The sequence below is a fragment of the Opisthocomus hoazin genome, chromosome 21, assembly GCF_030867145.1.
Source record: "Opisthocomus hoazin isolate bOpiHoa1 chromosome 21, bOpiHoa1.hap1, whole genome shotgun sequence".
NCBI lineage: Eukaryota > Metazoa > Chordata > Aves > Opisthocomiformes > Opisthocomidae > Opisthocomus > Opisthocomus hoazin.
The window spans coordinates 12335986-12362571 of NC_134434.1; the positions used below are offsets into that span (position 1 = coordinate 12335986).

Consider the following 26586-nt stretch of genomic DNA (forward strand, 5'->3'; position numbering starts at 1 on the left):
TTCTTTATTTTGAAAGTTACAGTCTAATAGATAAGGTGTTTTTGTATTGCTGCTTTACCCTGTGCCATTCTACTTGCCTAGACCTGTTAGACATTTTGATTACATCTCAGAAAGACTGTTTCCCCCCCGCCATTTTCCTTACCTATTGCTTACTGAGTGCTAGTTTGAACCATTTCACTTTCTCTTTTTTTGTGACTAAAATGGTCAGATTCCATTGATTCTTGATTACGTCAGTCCTGTTAGCTTCCACCTTATTCATTTAAATCAATATCTGAAATTTCAAGTAAAGATTTTCTTAGTAGCAGCAGAAAAATTATACAGTAAAATGAATAGATCCTCTCTTACAGGTATAATTAAAATGAATACCTGTACATGAAGTAGATACTAATATGGAAAAGAGCTTTTAGGATCAGCATTCTGAGTGTTTAAATGGCTGTCATGATAATGAGACCTGATTCTTTTTCAAATTACCTAAAGAACAATGATGTTTCAATGGTTTTTATGTTGTAAAGAAACAGGGGTTTTGTATGAGTTAATCTGTGAAAGCAGTATTGTGAGAACAGCTTAGCAAATACAGAGCTTTGTTTTGTTCTGAGTGCAAAAAGATTAATAGACCTTCCTATATTATCTGTCAGTGAATTCCATATTCTAGATATAGCTCTTGTCCTTGGAGGGAGGGAGGTAATTCTGGGCAGTCTCGACCAGTTTCCATATACTTGCATATCAGAGGAGGACTTTATGTCGGAGTGTGCACTCATGGTTTTGTATGCAAAAAGGGCACCGCATGCAAATGGTGCGTTCGAAGTGATTTGGTTTGCTGCGTGGTTAAGACACAGTGTACTCAACTAGTGGAAAAAACATCCAGAGAACTGTTTCCATCTCATCTCAGGTGTGCAACTGCACATGTAGAAACTTGTGGCAGAATTCCAGTGCAGCATCACTCACAAGAACACTGGCTTGTACAACAGAAACTTTTCAGTGTAGCCTTTTATTGAGGAGCTGTGTCGTTATATATCACATTAATGTGGGGGGTTTGTTCCTGCGTATTGTCACAAGTCTGGAATAAAGGCAGAAGATTGTTTTATCTGTCTTGTACCAGGCCAGGCTGCTTCATGATGAAAGGGAGCATGGGATAAAAAATAAAAATGGGAAGAAAAATAAAGAAGGAGGCCACCTTTTTACATTGGCAGGCCACAGTAGCGGTTGGGAATATTGGCAGTGCTCAGTGTGTAGTGATTTTACATTCCACGTACCAATGGAATTTGGTCACCTCTGAAAGATCTTAAAGACTTTTTTTTGCTGTGTCTTCCTGTTAGTCTAATGTTAGAGTAAAGGTGAAAATAACAAGATTACCTTTCAGACTACATGCTGTGCTTCCTCTGTGTACTTTCTCTTGCGAGTCAAAATTGTTATTATGCAGTCTGGTAATTACATTGCACTTAGACATGGATTTATCTGTCAGTGAGCAAGGTAGCCTTGTTTGTATGGCTAGAGCTGGCAAAACTGAGATAATGCACGTGTCCGATGCATATGTCTTGTTCTTAAAATAGTTTTTTGTTACGTAGTGCTAATTGGAATTCAGAAGCTCTGAAACTTTTATGGATTTTCATATAATTGCACCTGGTACTTTTTTTTTTTTCCCCCAAACTGGAAACTGTGGAAGCGAAAAGTTTATTGCATGTTTTGCTGTTCTAGGGAGTTACAAGTCTTTAGCAAACTCATGAAGAAGTGACCTGGAGTCTAAATGTGTTCATGAACTTATCAGCATATTTGGTTCACAGTATGATGTTACACAGTGAAAAAATATGTGCTATATTAAGAGTATATCTTCATGGGGCGGGGGGTTAGCAGATGGAAGCTTGCTTCAGCTGAAAACTGTAGCTGTGATGAGAGCAGTGCTGAACCCTGACTAGTATTTCCTGCCTTACAACAGTATGAGCAGGGCTTGTATCTGCTCTCACAGCAGCTTGACAGCTCCTGGTGAGTCTGGAACATGGGCAGGCTGAGGGTATATCTGCCTGTAAAAGTCTTACTCTCAGGAGCTTTAGATCAAGTCTCCTTTAATTGGCATAGTGTGATGCAATGGACAGGGACTTCATTTAGGAGTGAGAAGGTGCAAACTGTACTCCAGAGTGGCTTTGCCATTCCTCTTCTACTGTGTTAAGGAAGTGGTCAACAGTGTGTTCTGTAGTCTGAGCCTTTATTCCTGAGGGATTTTATTACCTTTTCTCTACTTAAATTAGACAGTGTTTTAGTCTGGCCTGCAAAAATAGGTAAGTAGTACCTTGTATGTCATTTTGCAGGTGTGAAAAGTTAGTAAGTATATGTGAAGCTTTGCTAAACTGTTGTTGAACATAACTACATAATGTTGAAATATTACTTCTCTGTTTGGTGTTTAGAGCAGTCCCCCCATTTAAATTCCATCCTTCCTGTGTGCAACAAGCTAATAGTTGTTGGTTATCTTCTCTCGTTCTGTGTCTTCTACTGAAGTCCAGATTTTACCAATCTCCCTTTTATTGTTTTGTCCTCCAGTTGTTGCATATAGCTTAACAGGTGTATCTTTGAGAAGTGCGTTTATTTTGGACATAAACTTGATTAAACTCTTCATTGTGTAGAAACTAAGTAAGCTTTGTCTCTCCTTCGTTAATTTGCATCAACTCTCCTTCCGTCTCCCTTACTCAGCATGTTTGAGACAGATCAGTGTGTGTTGCCCAGGCATGTCCTAGCACACAATGCTTACAGAATTTAGCTTTAATAAGCATTAATTCATGTAACAGCTATTAAAGGGAAATGAATTGGATATTGGCGTGTCTTGAAGGATAGATGAATAGACCAAATTTGTTTCCTTACACTGTTAATAGGAGTTCGCTTCACTAAATGGGCTAAGTAGATCTGAGAAGGCTCTGGTCCATGTTTGGTGTGGACAGAGGGGAAAATTAGATTATATTCTTGAGGTGATTACGTTCAATTGTCTAAAATCAGTTTATCTAACTATTCTGGTCATTAGAACTTTAATACTCTATACTTGCTTCCCATATACTGCCCACCATAAACAAACTACAAGTCTTTAACGTTTTTCTCCAGCCTGTGGAAACTGTAACTCTAAATTAAGGCTATCCAGTATTGATACTTACAAAAATATATCTATTGATGACTTCAGGAAATTGTCGTTAGAGGTTTTTAGAAGTTATTTATACTATTTCAATAATCTTTGTTTGGTGTGGAGGGTAGAAGACTAGAGCTGTAGTTGTGTGAAGGTTTTGCTCTGAAGTGGTGACAGTGGAGCATGTTTAAGAGGAGAAGACACGATTCCTTTTCTTTTTCTGAACTGGAGAATATGACAATTCTTTCTTTGACAAGGAGAGTATCATTCTTATAGTGGTTTTCATTAATTGGGACTTTCCATGTATATCGCCCAGATCTGCTGGAATTCGTCTGTGTCTTTGCTTTTTATTAGGCAGCTTCCTTAAAGATTCTTTCTAATTTGGTATTTCTGACAAACCACAGTGCATTTTCAAAGTTGCAGCATCAGTTAAAGTCTGTTCTACATTTAATCAAATATCCCAAATGAGAAACATCCCAACTTACACCACTTTGTAATGAAGTTTGTGTTTAGTATGGCCTCCACATGCCCGTAACCCCATCAAATGATTGTGATTACTAGAGTTTGATATTCATGAACGTCTGATTGTAATGTAGACTTTCAGCATATTGCATTTTTAAAACAATGTCTGAAGCATAAAATGTGTGAAAATCAAGATCCCCTCTTCCTCGTGTCTAGCTAGTTTGCCATGGTGATAACTATTATTAATCCGATCATACTTTGTGGAGCTACAGACACAAGAGAAATGGGTTTGAAAATAGAAATTGTGCAAACATATTGCTCTTTTTGGCCATTGTTAAGCTTTATGCAAAGGACTGGTTGTGTAAGCATCTTGACAAGATCCAAAGAGTTTACTTAATTGGCATCAAATTCAGACAGCGTGTGCTCTAGCCTTGGTGTAGAGATTGAGCCCTTGGGTCTTGTTTGTCACAGGGTGGCAGATTTTGAATGAGGGCTTCTGAGGCCTGGTGCTTTTTCTTACCTAAGCTATTGATATCAAAATACTGGGGCTTAGTCATTTACCTTCAAAAAGAACTTCTGAAACTAATTTGATTTGATGTAGTATCTACAAATTTGCTGTAGTATCTCTTCAGTTACTTGACATTTTTCCAAAAATGTCGCGTTTGTCCTTCATGATTTCATATGCATGACAGCGTCCTTTTTAAATTGTCAGTGTGGTGTGATGCTCAGCTGTGCTCGTTCTGATTACACCACCTTGACTTCTTGTTTTTCATGTAAATTCACTAAAGAAAGTTCAGACTTCCTTGGTTTTTAATTACTCTTTTTTTTTTATGTGCTGAAAATAAACATGTAGAATTCTGTTGTGGACTTTGGAATTGAACCAGTGTCGAGGAGAATGTTTAACAGCTGTTCTTAAAAATGGATTTCTACAAGATAAGGACATCTGCCAAAATGGATATTCATCTGACCTGAAGGATTCTCTGGGGAGTCAGCACTGTCAACTTATTTTATAATTTTAAATACACCAGGGTGTGTTTTATGTCTTTACACCTAATGCAGAATTACTCACAGGTGTCATGTGTTTTGAACACTATTTCCTCTATTGGAAGTGAGGGGGAGAGAAAATACATTTTACCGCCTTCTTCCCTGAGTGTACAATTTCAGAAAGATTTTAACCACATAAAAATATTCCTTCTATGTATTTTTCCTTTTTGATTACACTAAATGATGGTCACAAGATCCTTCTTAAAGCCACTAATATCCTCAATCATTTCATTATTCTGCTGCATTGAAAAATGAAAGGCCATGGGCCTGTAGAATAACATATATTTTAAATAAAATATTCTAGTATTTTTAACAACATGAATTTCAAATCATGTTTCTTAGTAAGGTCAAAATCCAAAATGCTGATTATTGGTATAAACATCAAGTCTGTTTAGCTGTTGCTGTGCCATATACGTTTCTTATTAATTGAAGCAGATGTTTTAGTTCTTGGGATGACCATGTACTTGTCTGGAAACTCAGTGTAAAGCAAACTCAGTAGACAGCTATATTTTTATCAATCTCTTTTCATCTTTCAGCTAACATAGTTTTTTGGACTAACCACCGTGTAATTTTGTCACGTTATCAAGAAATGAATTTTCTTGAGTTTTACAGAAACTTTGTGAATTCTTGTAGCTAGTGTTACTTTTGATGAAATATATGGTAGCATAAGGGGGATTTGGTTAAATGGCAGCTAAATCAGGCCTAAAAAAGAATTACTATTATTGTTGGCACAATTTTATTTCCTTAATGGTTAGCATTTTAAAGATGGGTTCTTCTAAAGCACCATCACAATTTGCAGGAAGACCATCCAGTAATATCCCATAGGTACATATATATCCCAAGATATTTTTACAAAATATGGATTATAGCTGTACAGAGCTTTAATTACTTACTCTAAGTAAGAATAGTAAGAAGGAGAACTAGAAACAGAACTGATAGATTTCGTCAAGATGGTCTTGCTTCCTGCTCCAGTATTCTGCAATTGAAATAGATTTTAACATAAAATTCCAAATATTCTTTATCTTTTTCTTAATTGGGTGAAGGAACAAATTAATAGTGTAAGTGTAATCACCTGTTCACATTTAAAAGGAGTGAAATTATGCTTATTACCATTGGCTGAATATTTTATCTAATACTTAGATATTTTAATGGTTAAATCTTAGTTCTACAATCATGCTAGTTAACGTAACACAGTTCTAGCTATTCTGAGTAAAATCAGTTAAAGACTTGTGGAAGATTGTGTTAATCATGTTTCCTGTGAGAAAAGGGTGATCTGACGAGATAATGCTGAGTCACAGCTGTGCCATTGAAAATCATGCTACAAGCATGAGTCTGCTTGAAAAGAAATCCTGGGCTGTTTTAATCAATTGCTCTTTTTGTGGTAGATTTCTACTGGACCCTTCCAATAAAACATACTAGGGATGCTGCTAGTCCGTACTTCTAACAGCTGGTGTTAGAGGTACTGCACAAATACCTAAAGCTTTGCTGATCTTTCAGACAAATATACATATAAATATTTCTGTTTATAAAGGGATGGGGGGTGTACCCAGGAAGACAATGGAAGTTTTTGTAGAAGATTTTATAAGCAAGTAATATTGAAGGTATTACGTGAATGAAAACCAAAGAAATCAATACAGAGGGAAGAAGAAAGAAAATTTTCAGTCTCCTGTCAAGTTTTCTTCTGAATTTCAGGATATGTTTGCAGTGTCACATCTATTGGGGAAGGTGGGGGTGGAAATTAATGCGACAAAAATAATAGAAGTAGGATTTGGAGACAGTATGGGTGACATCTACCTTTGCTTTATACATGAAGATGTAGTCATGATGAACAAAAACTGTTCTCAAGCATTCAGGATAAGGTAAAAGTCTCCTATGAGCTTCTTTAGTTCAGAAAATTTCCCTCTGTGGGCACTCGTGAACGGGCATATCAAGGGAGGAAAAGGTGTTGTGCACTAGAAATAATCCTTGCTGTATTGCTTGTTATTTGAATAGTCTTTCTTCTCATAGAACATTATCTGCGATTAGATGTCATGATACTTCTAATTAAAGGTCAACTAAGTAGTTAATTACATTCTTTTCTAGAAGGTTTATGTCAGTCATATTTCTAACATGAAACTCAACACTGCACACTTTTTCTCGGTGTGTAGAAAGTTTTGTACTTTATATAACCTTTGAAAGTCATTTACTGCCATAAGTTGAGGAAAGCAATTTATTTTGTACAGGGAAGCTGTGGATTTTTCCTTGCTAAAACAACATACTTTTCCAATACCTGCTTCAATATCATTGTTGATTGGTTAATTTAAAAAACATCATAAAACAAAGTTCCTGGAAAAAAGACATATTATATGAAAAAATCGTATGTATGGTTATAGAGGGTTTCGGCTTTTTCCTGTCTTTGTTCATGTCCCCTTTTTGTAAAACTAGGATTGGGATAAAATTGGAGACCAATTAATTTTTCATCCTCGTTTCCTCTTTAGTACAACCGGAGGGTTCTGACCCATAGGCTGTCTCCTGAAGAGGCAAGATTCTTTGTGCTAGAGGAAGTTATAGAGATTAAAAAAAAAATGCCCCACATCTGCAGAAAGTGTGTTGTTTTTAATTACTGTTGATTCATTTAATCTTTGCTTCCTCTCGCCCGCTTCCTTTTCCCTTTATATGTACAAGGTAAAACATAAAAACCTAAAATGATGAAAATAAGAAACATCTCTAACTGAATATTGCATTTAAAAACAAACACGAGTGAAAAGTTGGAACAAGTTAGGCATGTTAGCAGAGGGCTGATGTTGCTGCTGGGTATAGAATGCTGATTTTTGTACATATCAGTCTTGTATTTCAGTGGAACAGTTTTGTAACTCACAGAACAGGGACTATATGTGCTCGTAGTGCATTTTTGTAACATATGTAATAATCCTGCCTAGTTCTTTTGGACGTGGTCATAACTCTGAACTTTGTATTGATCAGCAAGTGGTTGAATGTGCTCATTAGATTTGTATTATTTCATACATCATGGCTAACTCAGTGTACTGTGACCAATTTAGAGCACCTATTTCATGGAGAACCCCATTATTCCAGTTTTATAGTATTATTTGTACAGTACTAAAGTACATATCCATGACTTTGATTCTGATAATCTTAGATACAATTCATCAACTCCACTCCTAATCACAGGAAGTATAGAGTTATTAGAGAAGAGAGGTTCAGGTGCCTAAACATAGACATAGAATACTATTTTGGCGCCTTGGGCTGGCTGAGACCGTCTAGACAGGACTGGCAGGTACTAGAGGCCTGGTCCTTCTGCAAAGCGGTACCTGGAGGCCAGGCAGGACTGTAGGGCCATAAGCTAGGTGCTTGTGTTTGGCCACTTCTTCCCCCAAAGCTCATTTTAAGCCTTTTATATTTTTAAAAGTCACTTGTATGGCTTTTCACTGTATGTATTTGTTGGTATTTAAGATAAAACCAGACCATTATTTTGTGCTTTTAATATCAGAATAATAATAACCCATCACTGTCTCTTGCTGCCCATAAATTATGAATTATTTTGTATTTCTTTCCCGGGAAGCCAATGCTGATTGCAGTTCACCATATAGCTAATATAAGCTGTAAGTTATATTTATTGCATAAATAAAATCATTCGCTCTCTAGAAAGTTAATTACCTCATCTGATGTCGTAGCAGAAAGGATTGTCATGATTTTCTCTCCTGATTAGAGTTTTGCTCTTCCACGAGCTGCCATAGGCCTTTGCTATGAGCCAGAAAAATGTTTTGTTTACCTTTCATGTTTCCTGTATGAGTAATAGTAATACTGCATTACTGCAAGTTTCCAGTTGGAATATGAAGTGTGTTGCATTTGTTGTATATATTACATAGTTTAATCTAGGTACAGATATGTACTAACATACAGTTAGCATTTGTAGCATAAAAATAAACTTGCCTAATTAGATTAAAAAGTTGAAACTTGCATGAACTCCATTTTTGCATAGAAATAGATACTCAAAATACTGAAAAGAATGTTTCTAATATGGAGAGTGTCTTGTCTTGTGAAAGTCTGAATGGGTGTAAAATAGGCCAGAAAGATTTTTATCAAAGTATTCGAAAACTTATGAGAGAAGCAACAGTGAAAAACCACTTCAGTTTAAAAGCTATAAGGAAATACTCAGTGAGTAGAACAGCTCTGTGAGACGTGGAGGGAAGGGAAACCGTGTGCAGTTGCTTCTGATGCCACACCTTAGGCGGAGGAACTAGAGGAAGGTGTTTGTACTCAGAACAATCCCCATTTTGGCTGGGTGAAAGGAGCTGGGTAGGTGAGCTGCGCTTCACAGGCGCTCTGTCGCGGGCTCCGGGTGCGTTACTCTGTGGTGCTGATGTTTGCCTTGCAAGCATGGAAGTCAAGAATCGCAGTCATGAGTCGGAGTCCCACTGGGAGAGGAATGATACAGCTAGAGAGCAGAAAGGTGGGGAATTTGTTTTGGCTGAGGATCTAGAAATAAATTTGCTTGCATAGCAACATTTTTAAGCTTTGTCTGTAAAACATATCCCTGAAGATGATGCTAAAAGCAGTCTTGAGTGGTATTGGTTCTGAAAATGAGAAGCAAGCTGGACGGCTGTGTGCTGTGCAGAGCATTTCACCTTTACGTTAGGGGAGAGGGAAGTGTGAACATTTCACTTCTTGCAAAATGCTACCTTTGGTACATGTTTGTAGTTACTTTCCTGCTTGTTGCAAGATCAAAATGCAGCTGTTCCCAATAACATGTGTTGATACTCTGAACTGTATTTTGCTGTGATACCATTGCAATTGAAGAATGTGGTTAAATCAGGATTTACAATACCATCTTCTGCAGGAGGGAGGTCCTTGCTTTTATGTGCCCTGCTGATGGGTTTGGGACGTCCGTGGAAATCTTAGGAAAGGCCACTGAGAAACCAGCAATGGCTTTGTTGTTCCTTTGCTTTGAAAGAAAGGAATTGTCAGGTGGTTGGTTTGATTTTTTGGATGATGAGCAATTCAACTCGCTTGTGAAAGAATAATTTTAGGAATATTTAGAAAGCCTTCTGGAAAGAAATACTTCTTTTGCCTGTGTAGATAGCGCTTTTAGGTAATTTTAAGAGAAAGCAATCTTAAAGCCACTAGTACAGAGGATGCTTTAGTAAGTTTTGAGTATATTAGTCCCTCTTTTCCTCTCTGTCTTCCTTTAATTCCGTATATGAAACAAGTATAGGATTGCTAAGTATGTATTGTGATATCTTATGTCTAGATAACGATCCTATTCAGTATGAAAGAAAGAAGAAATTAGAGTGAAATCTTAATGTCATCTTTATATTAACTTCATTGAAGCCACTTCATTCATCAATAATGCCTGCCTTCTAAAGCTCAAACTAGAAAAGAGTAAGAAAAGCCAAAGGTGTGGGGGGGAAGGTATGAGAGACTAAATATCACTTAGAGAAAGGAGGCGTTAGTAATCATGTGAAGTCTCAGAAAATTTTGTTTTTCTGAGTTACATTTTGCATTGTCTTCATTTTTTCCAGCAAGCAGCTTCTTCCTTTTTAGTTTTCGTGGATATTAGAGTAAGTCATCGTTAACACTTGCTTCTAGCTTTGTTAGGGATTGTGGAGTGGAGGTTTTTTTACTCTTACTTTGAAAATTCAAGGACCAAGAGTCATCACCTGTGTGCTGTGTAGTCACGGAGGTGAAATCCATGGCTCTGGAGATAGTTTGTTGTCCAAATCCTTTGCCATCAGTTCTAGTAAAACCACTTTTAGACTTCATGCTGTGATCCTTTAGGTGTTTCATGTGCTGCTAAAGGGACTTTGAGTTGCAGCAATAGAAGGGTTGCCCTAATGATTATTCTAACTTTTCATTGGACTAGGTAAAAAATGTAATTTGAATATGGAACACTGAATTACTCAGATATCTGCCTCTTAAAATCAGAGGCCAATCCTATTACTTTCTGCTGTGTTTCTTCATGTATTTCTCTAGGTTAACATCTTATGCTGGTTCTCCTATTGTTCTAAACATTAGAATGAACTTTGCTGTAGAAAACAAAACTGCGATGTACAAAAAAATATAAAAATCCTAGCTCTTTATTTGATGCTTTTGTATGTAAGGCTCTAGACTGTTATCCACTCACTCTGTCTTGCTGTTCGGCATGTCAGTCGATGAAGGAGTTTGGAAGCCGGCACTTCCAAGGATTCTGCCCCAAATTCTGGTGAAATTCAACGTAACCCATTGTTTTTTCGGTACTGGATTTGCATGACTGCAATAACAGTAATTCCTAAATAACTTGCTTATTTGATGAATATTTTTTTCCTAATTATGGTGTTTTCAATTCTGAAAGGCTCAAAGCATTTTGAGACCTACATGCAGTAAGTACAGAATCATTGTTACAAGCCAAAATTCAGAGAAGGAAACTGGAGTGTGCGGTGGAATTATCTATATGGCTATATGGAAAGAGGAGGAAATTTTGGCTAAGAATGTACGTCAAACTCTGGAAATTACAAGAAGCAATGTATGATACAGAAAAGAGCCGTCAGGATCCCATTTAATAGCAGTTATTCTGTCTGCCTTCACCTCTTCTTGCGTGTACGTACAGATAATTGATCAAACCCGTTCAGTTTTCTCTGGAAGCATAAGGAGCTGAGATTTGAACCAATTGTTCTTTGGACTTTAGGGAATTACAGCCCTTTAGCTGAGCACCTGGATTCAACATTTTCTTAAGATTGCTTAAACTATCAACAGCATTTATGAAAATGGTCAGACTGGTCAGAAATTAATATAAAAATACAAGACTTTGTCCTCTGCTTCTCATTTAAATTTCAGATTGCTTAGAAAGAGGTGACTGCATTTACTACTTGGCTTTAACTGAAACCCAAGTTTTTAAAAAAACAAAACTGAGATTCTCCTTTTTGTCTCTTATCTCGTAAAAGCTGTTTGTGATTCTGTATTTGTTCAGCTTAGGCTATGAATGTTTGAATAAAGTAACTACATTTCCATATTGTATTGTTATAGAATACCTTTCGAGAAAGAAGATCTTTGTGATTTTTGCCTTCTGACTTTCATGCATGTTTTTGTAAAGTGTATTTGTAAGTTATAAAAGCCTAGGATATGCAAGAGCAGGTTAGTGAATACTAGCAAGAGTTCTGTATACAGTTGTGTTCTTAAACAAAAATCATCCTCATAGAACAGAATATTTGTACATCTGATGCAACTTCTGTGAAGTTTTTGTCTGTGGAGTGCCCGCTTTAAAAACGTATCTGTGGACTCTTCTAATTGATATTCAGTTTAAAAGGGTTTTGCGTTAACCAATGTCTTAGTATTACTTAGCTGTAATTCAGGAGAAAGTTAGGATAAGGATTGAAGTTGTCGGTAGTAATTCATAGTTGTTATTGAGGAAACTTTTCATAGTTCAGAGACATTCTGTTTTATTCTTATGGGATAAGCGAAACGTGGGTTTTTTTCATGTTTGTTATTCTGATTATATTTAATCACAGTCTGAATTGTGATGTTTCATTGCCAGCAGTCCCCCAGCAAGATGTCTTCCTGGTGTTTTTGTTCCCACAGCAAAAGTGTTCACAACTGCACATGCAGATTTCTAGCCTGACTGCTTGCATCTGTGTGGGCTTTAAAGCTCTGAAAATAGAGATACCTGAAAGATTTAAACTTGCTGTGCTCGGAATATGCGTTATATTCCTTATGAATGCTTAGGGTGGAAAATGAACCAAGGAAGTTTTCCACACTGTTCTTGAACAGAACTCAATTATCTGAAATTACTGTGCAGAAATGCTAATACCTACGCTTTGGTGTTAATGAATGAACACGTCCTGCCCAGGAAGTACCCATCGAAATCTGGAAGAGAAACAATTGTAGTGTGATGGGAGTGCAGTAGTTGGTATGCAACAATATCATCTTCCTCTGCGTATAGAACTAAGTCCTGTCGTACCCTGAAGGTTTGGGTCGGACTGCAGACCACTGGGAGCAGCACACAGCAAAGCTCTGTTGTGTCCCACACTCCTGGGGTTCTCCTTGGCTTCTTCCTGTCTAACCAGAGATTGGGAGAGGGAACATTTTAGTGTTAGTGTGAAATTGCATCGATATATGTCTGCGCAGTTACAGATAATACGTAATCCCTCTAGTATTCTGGTTTTATGCATATTGGAAGCTATTTATTATGCCAATAGGTGTTCAGAATATTAACATTCGTATTTCACCTATACAGCTACAGAACATTATTAAAGAAGAAAATGTTGCTCGAATGGGTATATAGTACTTCAGTGAACAAATCAAAATGGGCTGTCTACATTGTTCCACCATGAATGAGACAAATCGGAATACAGATTTTGTGTTTCCCTTATTTATGTGAATTACAAGTAACATGTGATTATAGGTGGTGGCACTGTTGGTACAATTGTCTGGTGTTAACAAAGTTCTAATTTTCATTTGCCAAACTTCAAGTATTTTGATTGAAATTTTGTATTCTAGATATCTGCCTTTGAATGAGTTTCCTGTGAAAATTTCAACCAAAATGGTTCAAATATTCCCAAGGCTGAAGCTGTTGGAAAGACACTTCTCAACGTTGGTTTTCTAGAGACCTTTGAAAGTCTATAACTATTTAACATTCGAGCAGAGCAACTGTGACAAATTATACTATGTTATATTATATTTGACTACATGATATTATGAACATAGAAGGGGGCTAATCAGGACTGTATAGATAATCTTAATTCTTGGAGTTTGCATGTTTTGGATGCTTATTTTATGATCTTGTTGCCGTGTCAGTATACAGCAGTTTACACTATGTGATTTGTCTGATTTTGCTGTAGATTATTGGTTGCCAAGTCAGAAGAGAGCCACCGGGGTCTACTGAACGGTACACTCGTTGGATCAATACCCTGACTGAAGAACAGCTTCTGACACAGGTATTCTTGTTTCAGCTGTGACTGAAATTACAGCAGAAAAATAGAGCAAGAGGTTTATTTAGGTGGATTTTTTCAGTCATTAGCATTACTTGATGACGTACTAAGGTTATCAGATTGTTACACTTAAAGGCTGGTCTTTGCCATGACAGACAAGTCCGTGGTGCATGTGATCACTGGGTAGTGATGGCTTCACACTGAGTGAGAATGAAGCTTTCACCTTCAGGTTCGAAGTGAGCCTTGCGTTTCTCACTGCTGCCTGTGGTTAAATGCATATGCTTTCATGTTCTAATAATTAGTTTAGGGTTTTCTTTTTAAAAGGTGTATTTAAATACAAAAGGAAAAAAATCTTTCTTGAGAATGATTTCCCTCCCCGCCAAGGTTAGGTACTGTCTGTGTCTGTATAAGTTTTGCTAGAGATCATTTTAAAATAGCAGTTCTTCAGGCATTAAACATTGGGCTCATTTTACAAGTTTGTAAGAAGATGCGTCTTGTGCAACTGAGGATGACAGTTTTGGCATAAAGAAAGGTTGTTTCGTTAGGCAGGCAGCCAATGCTGAACTAAAAGAGACTTTGGCAAAAACAAGTTAAACTGTGGAAGAAATCAATCCAGCTTGTGGAGGAATGTGTGCACTGAGTATTATAAGAAATCTAATGGATGGTTAGCAGAAAACATCCCAGCAGGCATTAGGATGCAAGTATTTGGGGTTGGACTTTGTGATGCTGTGGTAGGAAGACATTTGCTTTTGATTTTCCTGGATTTAAGTGGCTGAAAAGATTAACATACCCGTGTTTGTTAGACTTCATTGTAAACTGTGTTGTGTTCCCCATTACCCTAACCCCCAAAGGCATACTCACAAGCTCTGGTATGGTCATTGTAACACAAGAAGTAATCGACAGACCTTGTTTTAAAATCGGCAGTGGTATTAAGGTACTCTATAATTCAGCAAGTGAAAGTAGTTATAGAAAAATTTACCCATGGAATATTTGGATTTTCCTTTGAGTATGGCATTAGGAAAAAAAATAAAGATTTTAAACTAAATTTATCTGAGAGCAACTTCTGGATCACTGCGTTGTTGAAGAGAAGGGAAAGAAAAACTTGAGGATGTAAAAACTTGTCCTACATGATCTGAAGTGTTTCATCTAAGTGGCCTCTGGATGGGGTCTTTGATAAATTAATCTGGAAATTAAAAGAAAAAATCCTAATTCTGAGATTATTCAAGGGGACATACACTAACAGAAAACTTATTTTTAGATGGGGATATATGTCTTCTGGAAGAGATTATTGAATATAGTGTTTCTGATAGTAGGAGGCAAATACAGTGACCTGGGAAGTTCCTTGCAATCTTACGTGCCTACAAATATCTCTTAAAGCCTTAATCAAGCGGCATGTGCAATCCATTATTTTTATGTAAGATTTAGATTCATAAGTTTTACAAATGGATGAGGAATTTTGGAAAATATATTAGGTTTGGAACTAGAAGCTGCATAGCAGAACTTGTGCTACTTGTCCATGAGTTTATTAACAAGATGAGATTTATAGAATCACATTATTTATGTGTTCTCAATTCTTTTTTTTTTAACTTGTTATCTGTTTTTAACCAAATTTAATGCAGAAAGAGAGGTTCCTCAAAGACACTAGGTTTCTGAAAATTTGGTGGAAGTATGAAGCTGGGAGAGACTGTACTGCACCAGCTGCAGTACATATGTTGTTAAGCACCACAGAATCAGTTCGGGCAGGGGTTGAGGTGCCCGGTCATCAGACAAGCTTCAGCTGTGACCGAAGGCTGGCGGAAGCTTGGCTTTCTGACTCTGGTGCTAGAAGAACTGCCTGATTTCCAGAGCAGTGTGCATCAGCGTATGGCACCTCTCCTGCCTGAGTGTCCCTTCTTTGGATCACAAATTGAGGTAGGAAGGTACGTATTTTACTTTTCCTTGACTTAAAAAAAGTATGGGGAGGAGGAATTGGGAGTAAAAACTATCTCAGCTGTTCTCTAATAATCAGGATGTGAATCGATTATTTAAGGTTAGGCCTGATTTGTCCCACTCCCCTCCCCCTGATAACCGTACATTTTATTTTGGATGTGCTTTTGTAAACTCTCTTCAGTAAAAAAGCCCCGAGAAAATGATAATGATGGCCTTTGCTAATGGATTTGTAGAATCTCTGGGAGGAGCAGTCCTTCAGGGAATTCAGGAAAATTGCCTTTAATTTACAGCATATTGTCTCCAGCAGTGTCCTGTAGTGAAAGAATGTTCAGCTTTTTTTGACTGTCTCTGCACTCAGTGCCCAGCTCTTTTTCCAGTTACTTCTGTCGCATTTCTGTATCATGCCCATGCAGATTATTTGTGCTGTAAATTGGGAAACTGAGCAACCAATTTAAAAAAAAAAAGCAATTGTCAATGTCGTGTAATCCCCTATCATAATATTCATGTGTTTCATCAAATACTATCCTGTAGCATTAGATTGCTGTACTAGACAGTGACTAAGGGCCAGTTTGAAAGAGGTGGGTGGTAGGAGATGTTTTGTTAGGTGGTTGGATGGCTTCGTATGCCTCGGTGCTGGCTGCTGGTTTTATATCACTTGAGTCAATACCAGACCTTTGGATCAAATGTCCATCCGCTGTCCTCACGCTGGGAAGATCATTCAATACAAAATGCTTCTAGCATTTTAACTTTTCTTTTCCCTTAGCCGTGGCCTCTTGATGCTTACTCATCCATTAAATGTTTCTCTAAACAATTATACTGTAACATTCCAAAGATGCTTTATGGTATGCGTGAAATTTCAGAATATATACACCCCAGAGAGTGTGTGAGGAGTAACAGAGTACAAAGGCAGCATAATAATGAGAAAACTACTTTTTAAGATATTAATATTTGCTTTTTTAATGTTATTTTATATATAAATGAGGAGTGATTAAAACATGCTTTTATAGGTATACTAATATGAGCTTTAAAATACGTGTATATGTGTTCTGATAGACTTGCTATCTTTATGCCAATAGTAAAAAGAAATAATTTTAATTGTTCATTACATGCAGAGCACAGTTACAGGTAGGGGAAGAAAACGAGCAAACAAATTAACAGAACTGACTGTTTTGATGTTGGAATAAGTGAAAAAAATGTAGATTAAGGCTAATCCTACAGGATACCCAAGTCTTACTTGTGCTTGAAATGTGACTGAAGTTTGATCGTGCAGCCCTTGTACGCTGGAGATTTTACTGTGCTGTAGAAGTAAAAATGTCTGCATGGTTTTAAGGTTGGATTAATAATGCAAATATTTGTACAAGTAGTTTTTAAGGACTGTTGCTGACTGTAAGTAACACAGCTGAGTTCATATCCACGTCTGCTAAATCACTACTTTAGGTTAGTTTAGTCTCACAGACAGCCTGTGAAGTATTATATTCAGCCTGAAGCATAATTCCATCTGACCTGACATTTTTTCCTCCCCAAAGACAAGAAACTTCTCTGCTTTCTTATGGTTCTTCACTTAGGAAGCAGATGGCAAGTTTAGAGTGATGCGAGGAGACTCCTGCAAATAGGAGCAGGCTCGATGGTTGGCAAGGCTGGATAGTCTGAATTTAGACAAGTAACGGTCTGAACAAAACGTGCTGATTTTGTGTGTCTGTTGTCCACCATACCGTGTCTGTATTGCTTCTGACGTATCTGCTTCACAGATTATCTGTCTCAGAGCTCTTGGGGTTGGAGAAGTCTGGACACTTTCACAGGTGATCTGTAGTGCTCACCAATAATCTCTCTCAACCACCTGACAGAAGAACAAGCACATCCGCTTTTCTGGGCTGTCACAGGTGCCTGTTAAATTTAGTAACAGGTTTAAAAGCCGTGCTTCTCTTCTTACTACGTCTTCCTGCATTAGAGTTTTACTTAATATTAGATGAAAGTTCATGCTACAAATCAGCATTTACTACAGATGCTCAGTTTGGACATAGATCCAGCATTCTGATTGAGTGGAGCATGTAGCTTGTTCTGAAAGGAGGAAGGACCATCTATCAAGAGCTTTTCCTGATAACATGGCTGAACCGTTTCCATAAATTCAATACGCTCAAGGCTGCATTGTCATCGTGCATCTCACCAGGCAAATTCTTACTGGTAAAAAGCTAGTAGGAGTAGATTGCAGGTAGGGTGAATGTTTCAGGTGGGCCACAGATTGAAAACTCTGGCTTAGAGTGTCTGGTTTTGTCTACTTGTAGACCAGAAAATTCCAGATTTTGAAGTACTGGGGTTGGTTGTCTGTGTGCTGGAGCTGAAATAATAATAGAGGTGGCAATCTGAAAGTGGATATATGCAATGCATGTTGTCTGGTTCTATTAGTAAAGGCAAAAACTGGGCAGAGGGTGAGACTTTCTTAGTTAAGAATGAATGAAACATGAAAAGGCTGATTGATACCCGCTCCTCCCTGTATCTTTGCCGCTAACCGTGACTCACTTGTATTTGTTGTCTTTCAATAAAAAGACACTCAGCACTTTCCTGGGCTTTTTTTTGTCACTGTTTCCTCTTCCTTCACTCATGTTACGTAAAAATGTGTCATTAATAGTGAAGACCTGATGATTTGCTACTGAGCAAAAGAACCAAAGTCACAAACTGGTTAATTACAGTAGCTTCTACTAGTTTGTGTGGGATTGAGCAGACACCATAGAAGAGAAAAAACCCGTTGGCTCCTTCCTTTTGTGGTTGATCCTTTCTCTCTGCTGAAGGAGAATGAAACAAAGTTTCACAAGCTAGTCAATGTTTATATTTACATTTAAAAATGCATGTCAGAGGTTTGTGGAGTTCTAGGAAGTTTAATGAGAAGTGGCTTACCCACATCTGTGACCTCCAGGCACAATTAGAACTTCCTAGTGAGGCTCTGTGTAAAGGCATCTGAGGGTCAAAGATTTCTGAACTTAGAAACAGGTTTGCAGTAGTTTAGAAATGTATATGGATTTTGCTTTGTCTGTTAGCAGTTTTGCATGCGTGTAAAGGTATGCCATAGAGGAAAGAGTGTTAAATAATTTGGATTTTTCCTTTTCATATTTTGTTTGATAATTTGCATGCTTAAAGGAGGCTTGAATGTGGTTTGTAATGCGTTACAATGCAATCAAAATCATATCATGCTTTATCTGCCACACAAGTATCCAGCATGCTGTAAGACTGTATTCACCAAAAACTTTTTGAAATAAAGCCAAACTTATTGTACTCCCAAGTTGCTTTTATATTATATTATAATGTTTCTGTTCCATTTAAATACAGTCTTACAGCATGCTGGATACTTGTGTGGCAGATAAAGCGTGGTACAATTTTGATGGACAGTGAAACTGAGCAGGTAGAAAACAGTTTATTTCTGATTTCAGCTGCAGTTTGTTCCAGCTGATGATCTTTTCTTGTATTTTAAGTAGTCATACCAATATGGAATGCAAACATTTTTCTGAAGACATTTGGTCTGAAGAGATGGACAGGTGGTGCTAGGTGTAAAGGAAAACTGTCAAGAATTAATTTTTCAGAAATGCATGATTTGTTTTCCAAACTATTTTTGACATTTATGTCTCCTGAATACTTCTGAAAATTGCTTTGAAAAATAGGATGAGAAGTTAAAATAAAATCAGGACATGATTATTAATGTAGGACTGCAATTAGGGACGTGGATGGAACCAACTGATAACTTCCAGTTTCTGAATGCTCCATTTATTTTTTTTGATCTTTCATATTGTGCTAGTTTTGGCTGGGATAGAGTTAATTTTCCTCATAGTAGCTAGTATAGGCCTAGGTCTTGGATTTGCACTGAAGACAGTGTTGATAATACCGGGATGTTTCCGTTACTGCTGAGCCTTCTTTCACAGCCTCGCGGCCCGTCCTGCCTCTCGCGTGGCCCCACCCCGCGGGGCCGCAGCCGGGACAGCTGGCCTCGGCTGACCAGAGGGATCCCCCGTGCCGCAGGACGTCGCGCTTGGTGTGTAAAGGGGGGGCACGCGTTTGGGGTGACGGCGTTCGTCTTCCCCAGTCACCGGTGTGTCTGATGGAGCTCTGCTTCCCTGGAGGTGGCTGGACACCTGCCTGCTGATGGGAATTAATGAGTAAATTCATTGTTTTGCTTTGCTTGTGCGTGTGGCTTTTTCTTTAGCTATTAGATTGTCTTCATCTCAATCCAGGAGTTTTCTCACTTCTACCCTTCCGATTCTCGCTCCCAAGCCACCGTGGGGGAGTGAGCGAGCGGCTCTCTGGTGCGTAGCTGCTGCCTGGGGTTAAACCACGACGTATTTATCCTGTTGATATCCTAGCTTACACATAACAGCCTTTAAGCTTCCCTTTGGGCTTCTCTCTCACTGCCTTCTATAGCTCAAGGAAAATTTACTTTTGTCTAATAGATGAAGGACAAAACCCAGTTTTTGTTTTAAAATGACAGGTGAGATATTGAAGTAGCTGTAGCTATTTTTTTCTTTCAAAACAAAAAGCCTACTCCAAATAAACGTTTCCAACTAATTTAGAGATGTTTATTTTTCAGTTGGTCCTCCATATGTGAGAGTGCAGAGCAGACACACCCTTAACTTCCTGTAATTTTCTTTCTTTGAATTTGAAAATCAAAGTGCTGATTTCACAGAAAAGGGAAATATTTTTACTGTGGCTTTTAGTGTAATAGAAATTATTGATTTCAAACATTTTTACAGCAATGCAACTCCCTGTGATAACCTTGTATATCGGAAAAAGCTTTCTTTTTTTGTCTCTTGCAACTGGGCACTGAGAAGTTTTTCACCATTTAAGAATTGTCTATGAACATAAGTTAAGTGCGTTACTGGAAAATAACTTCTGTTTTTTGGTGTTGCCTTTTAGTGATAAAGTACTGGGCCAGATTTTCAGGAGAGCTCTGTAATTTCCATAGTAATTGGAGAGGCTGAGTGTGTGAGTATGAAAGCATCATTTTGCATACTGGATAGTAGGTCTAAAGGCCAGTTTGATCTACCACAGTCAAGATTTTGATTTGTAATATTTTTTTATACTGACCTCACTCTGCCATGTTTGACATTTTTCTCTACAGTAGTTCTTGCTTTTTTCGGATTTTTTTGACTAGTTAAGGAAGTCAAATTTTAAAATATTTACATCTACCATATCCTCTTGTAAGTATTAACAATATATGTTATACTGCTCTGTTTGAAGCTTTTTTTTTTTCTTTCTCTGTTGTAAAAAAAACAGATTCTGGTCCAGTCTAACAGCTTTTGAGTATAGGGATCTAGATTTAATGATTAATTAAATTTTAATATTTTTTTTCTTAGTGCAAGTGTGACGAACTGGGACGTGGGATTTTTATTCTGTTCATACAGCCTTGGCCATGTGGACTGTAATTAGCAGCTCTTGCGCTGAAGTTATGTAAATAAAAAAAAATAATAGTGAGCTTTTCAGAGCGTTAACTTGGATCAAATGTAGCTGAGAACAGCGTGTCCTTTTTCATAAAGGTTAGATATTTGTTTATTCATTGATTGCAGTTACATGATCTGAAGGATGACTGGCATATCTAGTTCCTCTAGAAGTAGTGCTTGTGTATGCAGCTTGCATTTGGAGAACTGGAGTGATCACATGTGAAGGAGGTGGAGGAGGAGGCATGTGCTTTGTGGTTAGCGGAGGGGAGTCGAGCCCTGGCCCGAGCGGAAATCTGCGCGGTTGCAGTGCATGGGGTGCATAACAAGGAAGGAAATGGTCTTGCATCTGGCTTCGAGGGTAACTGTTGGGCCTTTGCCACCTCCCTGGGTGAGTGGGTTTCTATGATGTGGGTGGATTTAACCTTTTGCATCACTTGCAATGACTGCACCCGCAGCGCAGGGAAAGGCAGCAGAGGAGAAATGCAAACCAAGCAGTTCTACACCCGTCATTTTACAAACATAATACCTGAGTGAAATCGAAAACTCTGATGCTGCTGGTAAACAACATATGATGGTTAGTAGTTGCTGCAAATTATGGTGATATTTTCAGAGCTGCTGACACAGAAAAAGCAAATGTTACCCGACTTCTTATTATTAGACAAATTTGAAGTATTTTCCATGATTTTCCATTCATTTATGCTCTAGAACTTAGTGTTGAATTTATTGGAGTAGATATGAAGCATATCTGTCAACATAAAGATGGGTGTTCAGAAAGTTTGTACAATAAAAGGAATTATTATTTTCAGCCATATAATATCTTAGCGTGCCAGGAGGACTATAGTTATTCTGGATAATTCTTTGTATAATTGTACCCTAATAATGTCAGAATGAAATAAATATAGTAATGAACATATTAATCTCAGGATTACAATTATTTTATAAAGTGGTAAAGACAGATTAAGACAAGCCCTTGCTGTTTAAAACCTGGTTGCAGTTTTACGTTTTTATTCTTTGTCACTTTGGAGAGTTTATTCTGCCACTAAAGACAGCATAAGTGTGCTGCCTGTAATTTAGGTTGTTAACATGTAAGCTTGTAGAAAGTTTAGTTATGTCTATCTGGTTAGGGATTTGATGCCAGAATATACTACTAAAAGCCCTTATGTGGGTTCACTTGTGTAAAGGTTATTTGTATCAGCATAGCTCATAGTTACATCTGAATTACATGCAACTTTTATACAAATATAGCCACATGTCTACTAGAGAGCTGCACTGCTGTGATTATACTAAAATATGTACAAGTCTCTGTAGCACAGCCATTTCTTATGTGAAAATAATTATGCGTTGTGTAGCCTGTTGGGTTGATGCTATAGTGCAAAAGCTTTGAACTGATGTAATCCCAGTGTTTTTTCATATTCCTTGTACTCTGTATATCTAGGTCATCTCCTACTGTATAATTATATCCAAGACAAAAGTAATATGGTCGGTGAAGTGGATTGAGAACTGGCTGAATGGCGGAGCTCAGAGGGTTGTCATCAGCGGCGCTGAGTCTAGTTGGAGGCTGGTGACAAGTGGTGTCCCCCAGGGGTCAGTACTGGGCCCAGTCTTGTTTAACTTCTTCATCAACGACCTGGATGAAGAGTTAGAATGTACCCTCAGCAAGTTTGCTGATGACACCAAACTGGGAGGTGTGGTAGACACACCGGAAGGCTGTGCTGCCATTCAGCGTGACCTGGATAGGCTGGAAAGTTGGGCAGAGAGGAAGCTGATGAGGTTCAACAAGGGCAAGTGCAGGGTCCTGCACCTGGGGAGGAACAACCCCATGCATCAGTACAGGCTTGGGGTGGACCTGCTGGAGAGCAGCTCTGTGGAGAGGGACCTGGGCGTCCTGGTGGATGACAGGTTGACCATGAGCCAGCAGTGTGCCCTGGCTGCCAAGAAGGCCAAAGGGATCCTGGGGTGCATCAAGAGCAGTCTGGCCAGCAGGTCGAGGGAGGTTCTCCTCCCCCTCTACACTGCCCTGGTGAGGCCTCATCTGCAGTGCTGTGTCCAGTTCTGGGCTCCCCACTTCAAGAAAGATGAGGAGCTACTGGAGAGAGTCCAGCGGAGGGCTACAAGGATGGTGAGGGGACTGGAGCATCTCCCCTACGAGGAGAGGCTGAGGGAGCTGGGCTTGTTCAGCCTGGAGAAGAGAAGGCTGCGAGGGGATCTAATAAATGCTTATAAATATCTTCAGGGTGGGTGTCAGGAGGATGGGGCCAAGCTCTTTTCAGTGGTGCCCAGTGACAGGACAAGGGGCAACGGGCACAAACTGAGGCACAGGAAGTTCCGTCTGAACATGAGGAAGAACTTCTTCCCTCTGAGGGTGACAGAGCCCTGGAACAGGCTGCCCAGGGAGGCTGTGGAGTCTCCTCCTCTTCAGATATTCCAGACCCGGCTGGACAAGGTCCTGTGCAGCCTGCTGTAGGTGACCCTGCTTGGGCAGGAGGGTTGGACTAGATGACCCACAGAGGTCCCTTCCAACCCCTACCATTCTGTGATTGATGGCAGTTCAGATCCTAATCAGTGAGTCTTAAGATGCATATCTTTTTCTTTTTTTAGTTTGTTGGGTTTTGGGGGTTTTATTTGTTAAATGAGACTGCAGCATGTGATACAAATCCTCCTTCCACAGCCGCTTTACTTGCACAGCCTTCTGCACCGGATTTACCTGGCGTGCCTGTGTTTTGATTTTTGCCTCCTCTAATGTTTGCATTCTTTATTCTCTTCTCTATCTGTCGTTTGCTGTCCGTTTAAGCAGCTTTGCAGCAGAATTTCCCCCTGCAGAAAGCATTCTGGTGGTGCTGGCTGGCAGAAGGCTGTGTAGGAGCCAGCAGCGTGCTCTGGTAGCCCAGAGGGCAAACCCCATCCCAGGGTGCACCAACCCAGCATGACCAGTTGGTCAAGAAAGGGCATGATCCCGTTGCGGTCAGCGCTGGTGCAGCCTCACCAGGAGTGTGGTGTGCAGTGCTGGGCCCCACAGTTTAAGAAGGATGTGAAGGTCCTTGAATGCGACCAGAGGAGAGCAACAAAGCTGGTGACAGGGCTGGAAGGCACGTCCTGTAGGGAGCGGCTGAGGACTTTGGGCTGGTCCAGTTTGGAGAAAAGGAGGCTGGGGTCGATGTCACTGCTCTCTACAGCTTCCTGAGGAGGGGACAGGGAGAGGGAGGTGCTGAGCTCTTCTCCCTGGTGTCCAGTGATGAGACGTGTGGGAATGGTTCAAAGCTGCACCTGGGGAGGTCTAGACTCGTCGTTAGGAAGCATTTCTTTACCGAGAGGGTGGTCAAACACCGAACAGGCTTGCTAGAGAGGGGGTCGATGCCCCGAGCCTGTCGGTGTTTCAGAGGAGTTTGGACAATGCCCTTGACAACGCGCTGGAACTTTTGGGCAGCCCTGAAGTGGTCAGGCAGTTGGACCAGGTGATCGTTGTAGGTCCCTTCCAGCTGAAACAGTCCATTCTATTCTGTTTTGAATTCTCTAAAGCAGAGGTCATGTCCACATTCTTTGTTAAAAGCCAGTAAAATAGGGTCCAAGTTTGTGCTTAATATCAAATAGTAGTGATACTGACTTTTTTATACACCTTATTTGAAATGTATTTTGAACATATGTGCCAGACTTTTATTTGTCTGAAGTGCATCTGTGTAATTTTGGGGGACTTTGGGACTGTATGGCCAGGTCTCATACTATATGTTTTGTGTGTCCTAAAGCTTTTTGCTGTTTTCCACTGAAAAGATCTGGAAGTGGTTGTTATGACTGTGACCATAAAAGCCTTCAGCACTTTCACTTTCCCACTTCATTCTCAGTTTCATCTCTTCCCCTGAAGAATTTTTGTCTTTGCCTGATGCTTCACCAAAGAGCCACAAGTTCACCACATACTTAATTGCTCATTCGTTTTGCAAGGAACAAATTGCTTAGTAGTTTCTAATAAATAAATTTAAATGTAACCACCCATGAGTGCAAGAAAGTAGCAAATTAATAATCATCTTCATATTCCAGAGAAAACAGTGATGTATCCATGAAACGCTCTATGAAGTCAAAGTCTCAAGGAAAGGAGGTAAACTGGTCATTGGGTTGGCAATTGCATTGAAACAGGTTTTCATATTTCTGAGAGAAACCAGACTCGACAAGTCTACAGACCTCTGCTGAGAAGGGCGAAACTAAATGTGCTCATACACTCTGACACGCTTCATTTAGAGCGCTGCCAGGCCAGAAAGGTAATACTGAACCCGAGCTAGCAAGAAGCAATCTTACTGTCACAGCATTTACATCTGGGAAATTGCAGGGAAGTTCTCAGTTTTGTTGTAATAGAAGCAAGAAAGAGACATAAAGAAGTTGTTGCAGTGCACCTGAATATAGCGTACACTTCAGCAAGACACTAAAAGGACCATGTTTAGTTTTATGCTTCTCATTGTTCTTTTCCTTCTGTGTATTTCCTGGGTGTTTAAGCTGAAGAAGAAAGGATTTCTTCTTTTCTAGTTTTGTCCCACATGCAGCCAGCAGTCTGCCTATGCTGTGCTCAGGAGCCAGTCAAGAAAGCCTTGTCACATTATTTTCCAGTCCTGGAAAACTATCTGAGAATTATACTGGTGAGTAGTCACTCCCCATGTGATTTGTTTTTTAATTATTTCTGTTTCCACTCTTACGCTTTTACTGATCATGAAGAGTAGCATCGCTGATGAGTACTGCAGAGAGGCCAATGGCAGTGCATCTGTGCATCTCCATTTTTCTTCTCTTCCTTTTTAGCCAGGCATGGTGGCAATCTAAAATTGTAGTGTGGCCATGTCCCCAGAGTTTTAGCCATATCTTTCATATTGGCACTCTTTTATAAAAACAAATACATAAATAAATCTGTGATTGTGAAATGAAAATAAATGAGGAGCTGTTAGATTCAAATGCTTGACTGTCTCCAAACCCCTGATGGCTCACTTGAAAGAGCAGGCAAGTTGAGTTGTTCAAGCGACAGTGCTGCTAAGCTGTCCTCAGATGTGTTTCTTCTTTTAATTGAAGCTCAGGTCCTGTTGAATGTGTCCATTGGTATGTCTGCATTCTCACTTCTTCAGGAGTGAGATGTTTGAGTTGAGGTTTGTTGTACTTGACATGAGTCAAGCAGAGGAATCGCAGCTACGTCTCATGGAGGTAGCTGCTATGGAGCCCACACCAGTGGCTGTTGCTCCATTTGCCTACAATATTTTAAAATGATGTATTACCTCAACTGCCAACACTTATTCAGCTACCTGATTTTAGAAGGTAACGGTCAGCAGCATTAGCTTTTCCTGCCTAGCCTGAATTCCATTTTAGTGGCATCTTTCAGAAGAATGTAAATCTTAACCTATGAGCAAAGCAGGCGTCTCTCTTAATCTCAGTGTCAGATTACACATTTAAAAAGAAAAAAACAAACCCAACAACCTTTGGAGTCAGTAGGAGAGATTTTGTGTGTGTGTGTCATAGAATTATTCATAGATCTGCAGAGCAGATGTTGACAATTACAAAGAGAACAGAGGCCGGTCTGTGGGCAGCCAGCAAGCTTCATTTCACGTGGGTGGATCAAGGCTGAAGGCAGCGACTGTTTCCTGTCAGCACGCTGGGCATCGGCGATAGCAGTTTTTGCCGGCTATAGCCCAGTTAAATGATACAGAGTCACTTTTGTGAGGCCTTGGTTCTGTCAGCTGAAAGAATAATGGTGCTAGAAGGCTCA

The 26586-nt window shown here is 39.2% G+C and overlaps 1 protein-coding gene across 4 annotated transcripts in view; it reads left to right on the forward strand.

The window, feature by feature from the left end:
• QTGAL (queuosine-tRNA galactosyltransferase) overlaps positions 1-26586 on the forward strand; it is a 136284-nt gene that overhangs the window by 26675 nt on the left and 83023 nt on the right. For all 4 annotated transcript variants that reach the window (XM_075441208.1, XM_075441209.1, XM_075441211.1 and 1 more), the window contains one exon: positions 13420-13515. In XM_075441208.1, coding sequence (XP_075297323.1) covers positions 13420-13515 — 96 coding nt within the window. The remainder of the gene's footprint in view (positions 1-13419; positions 13516-26586) is intronic.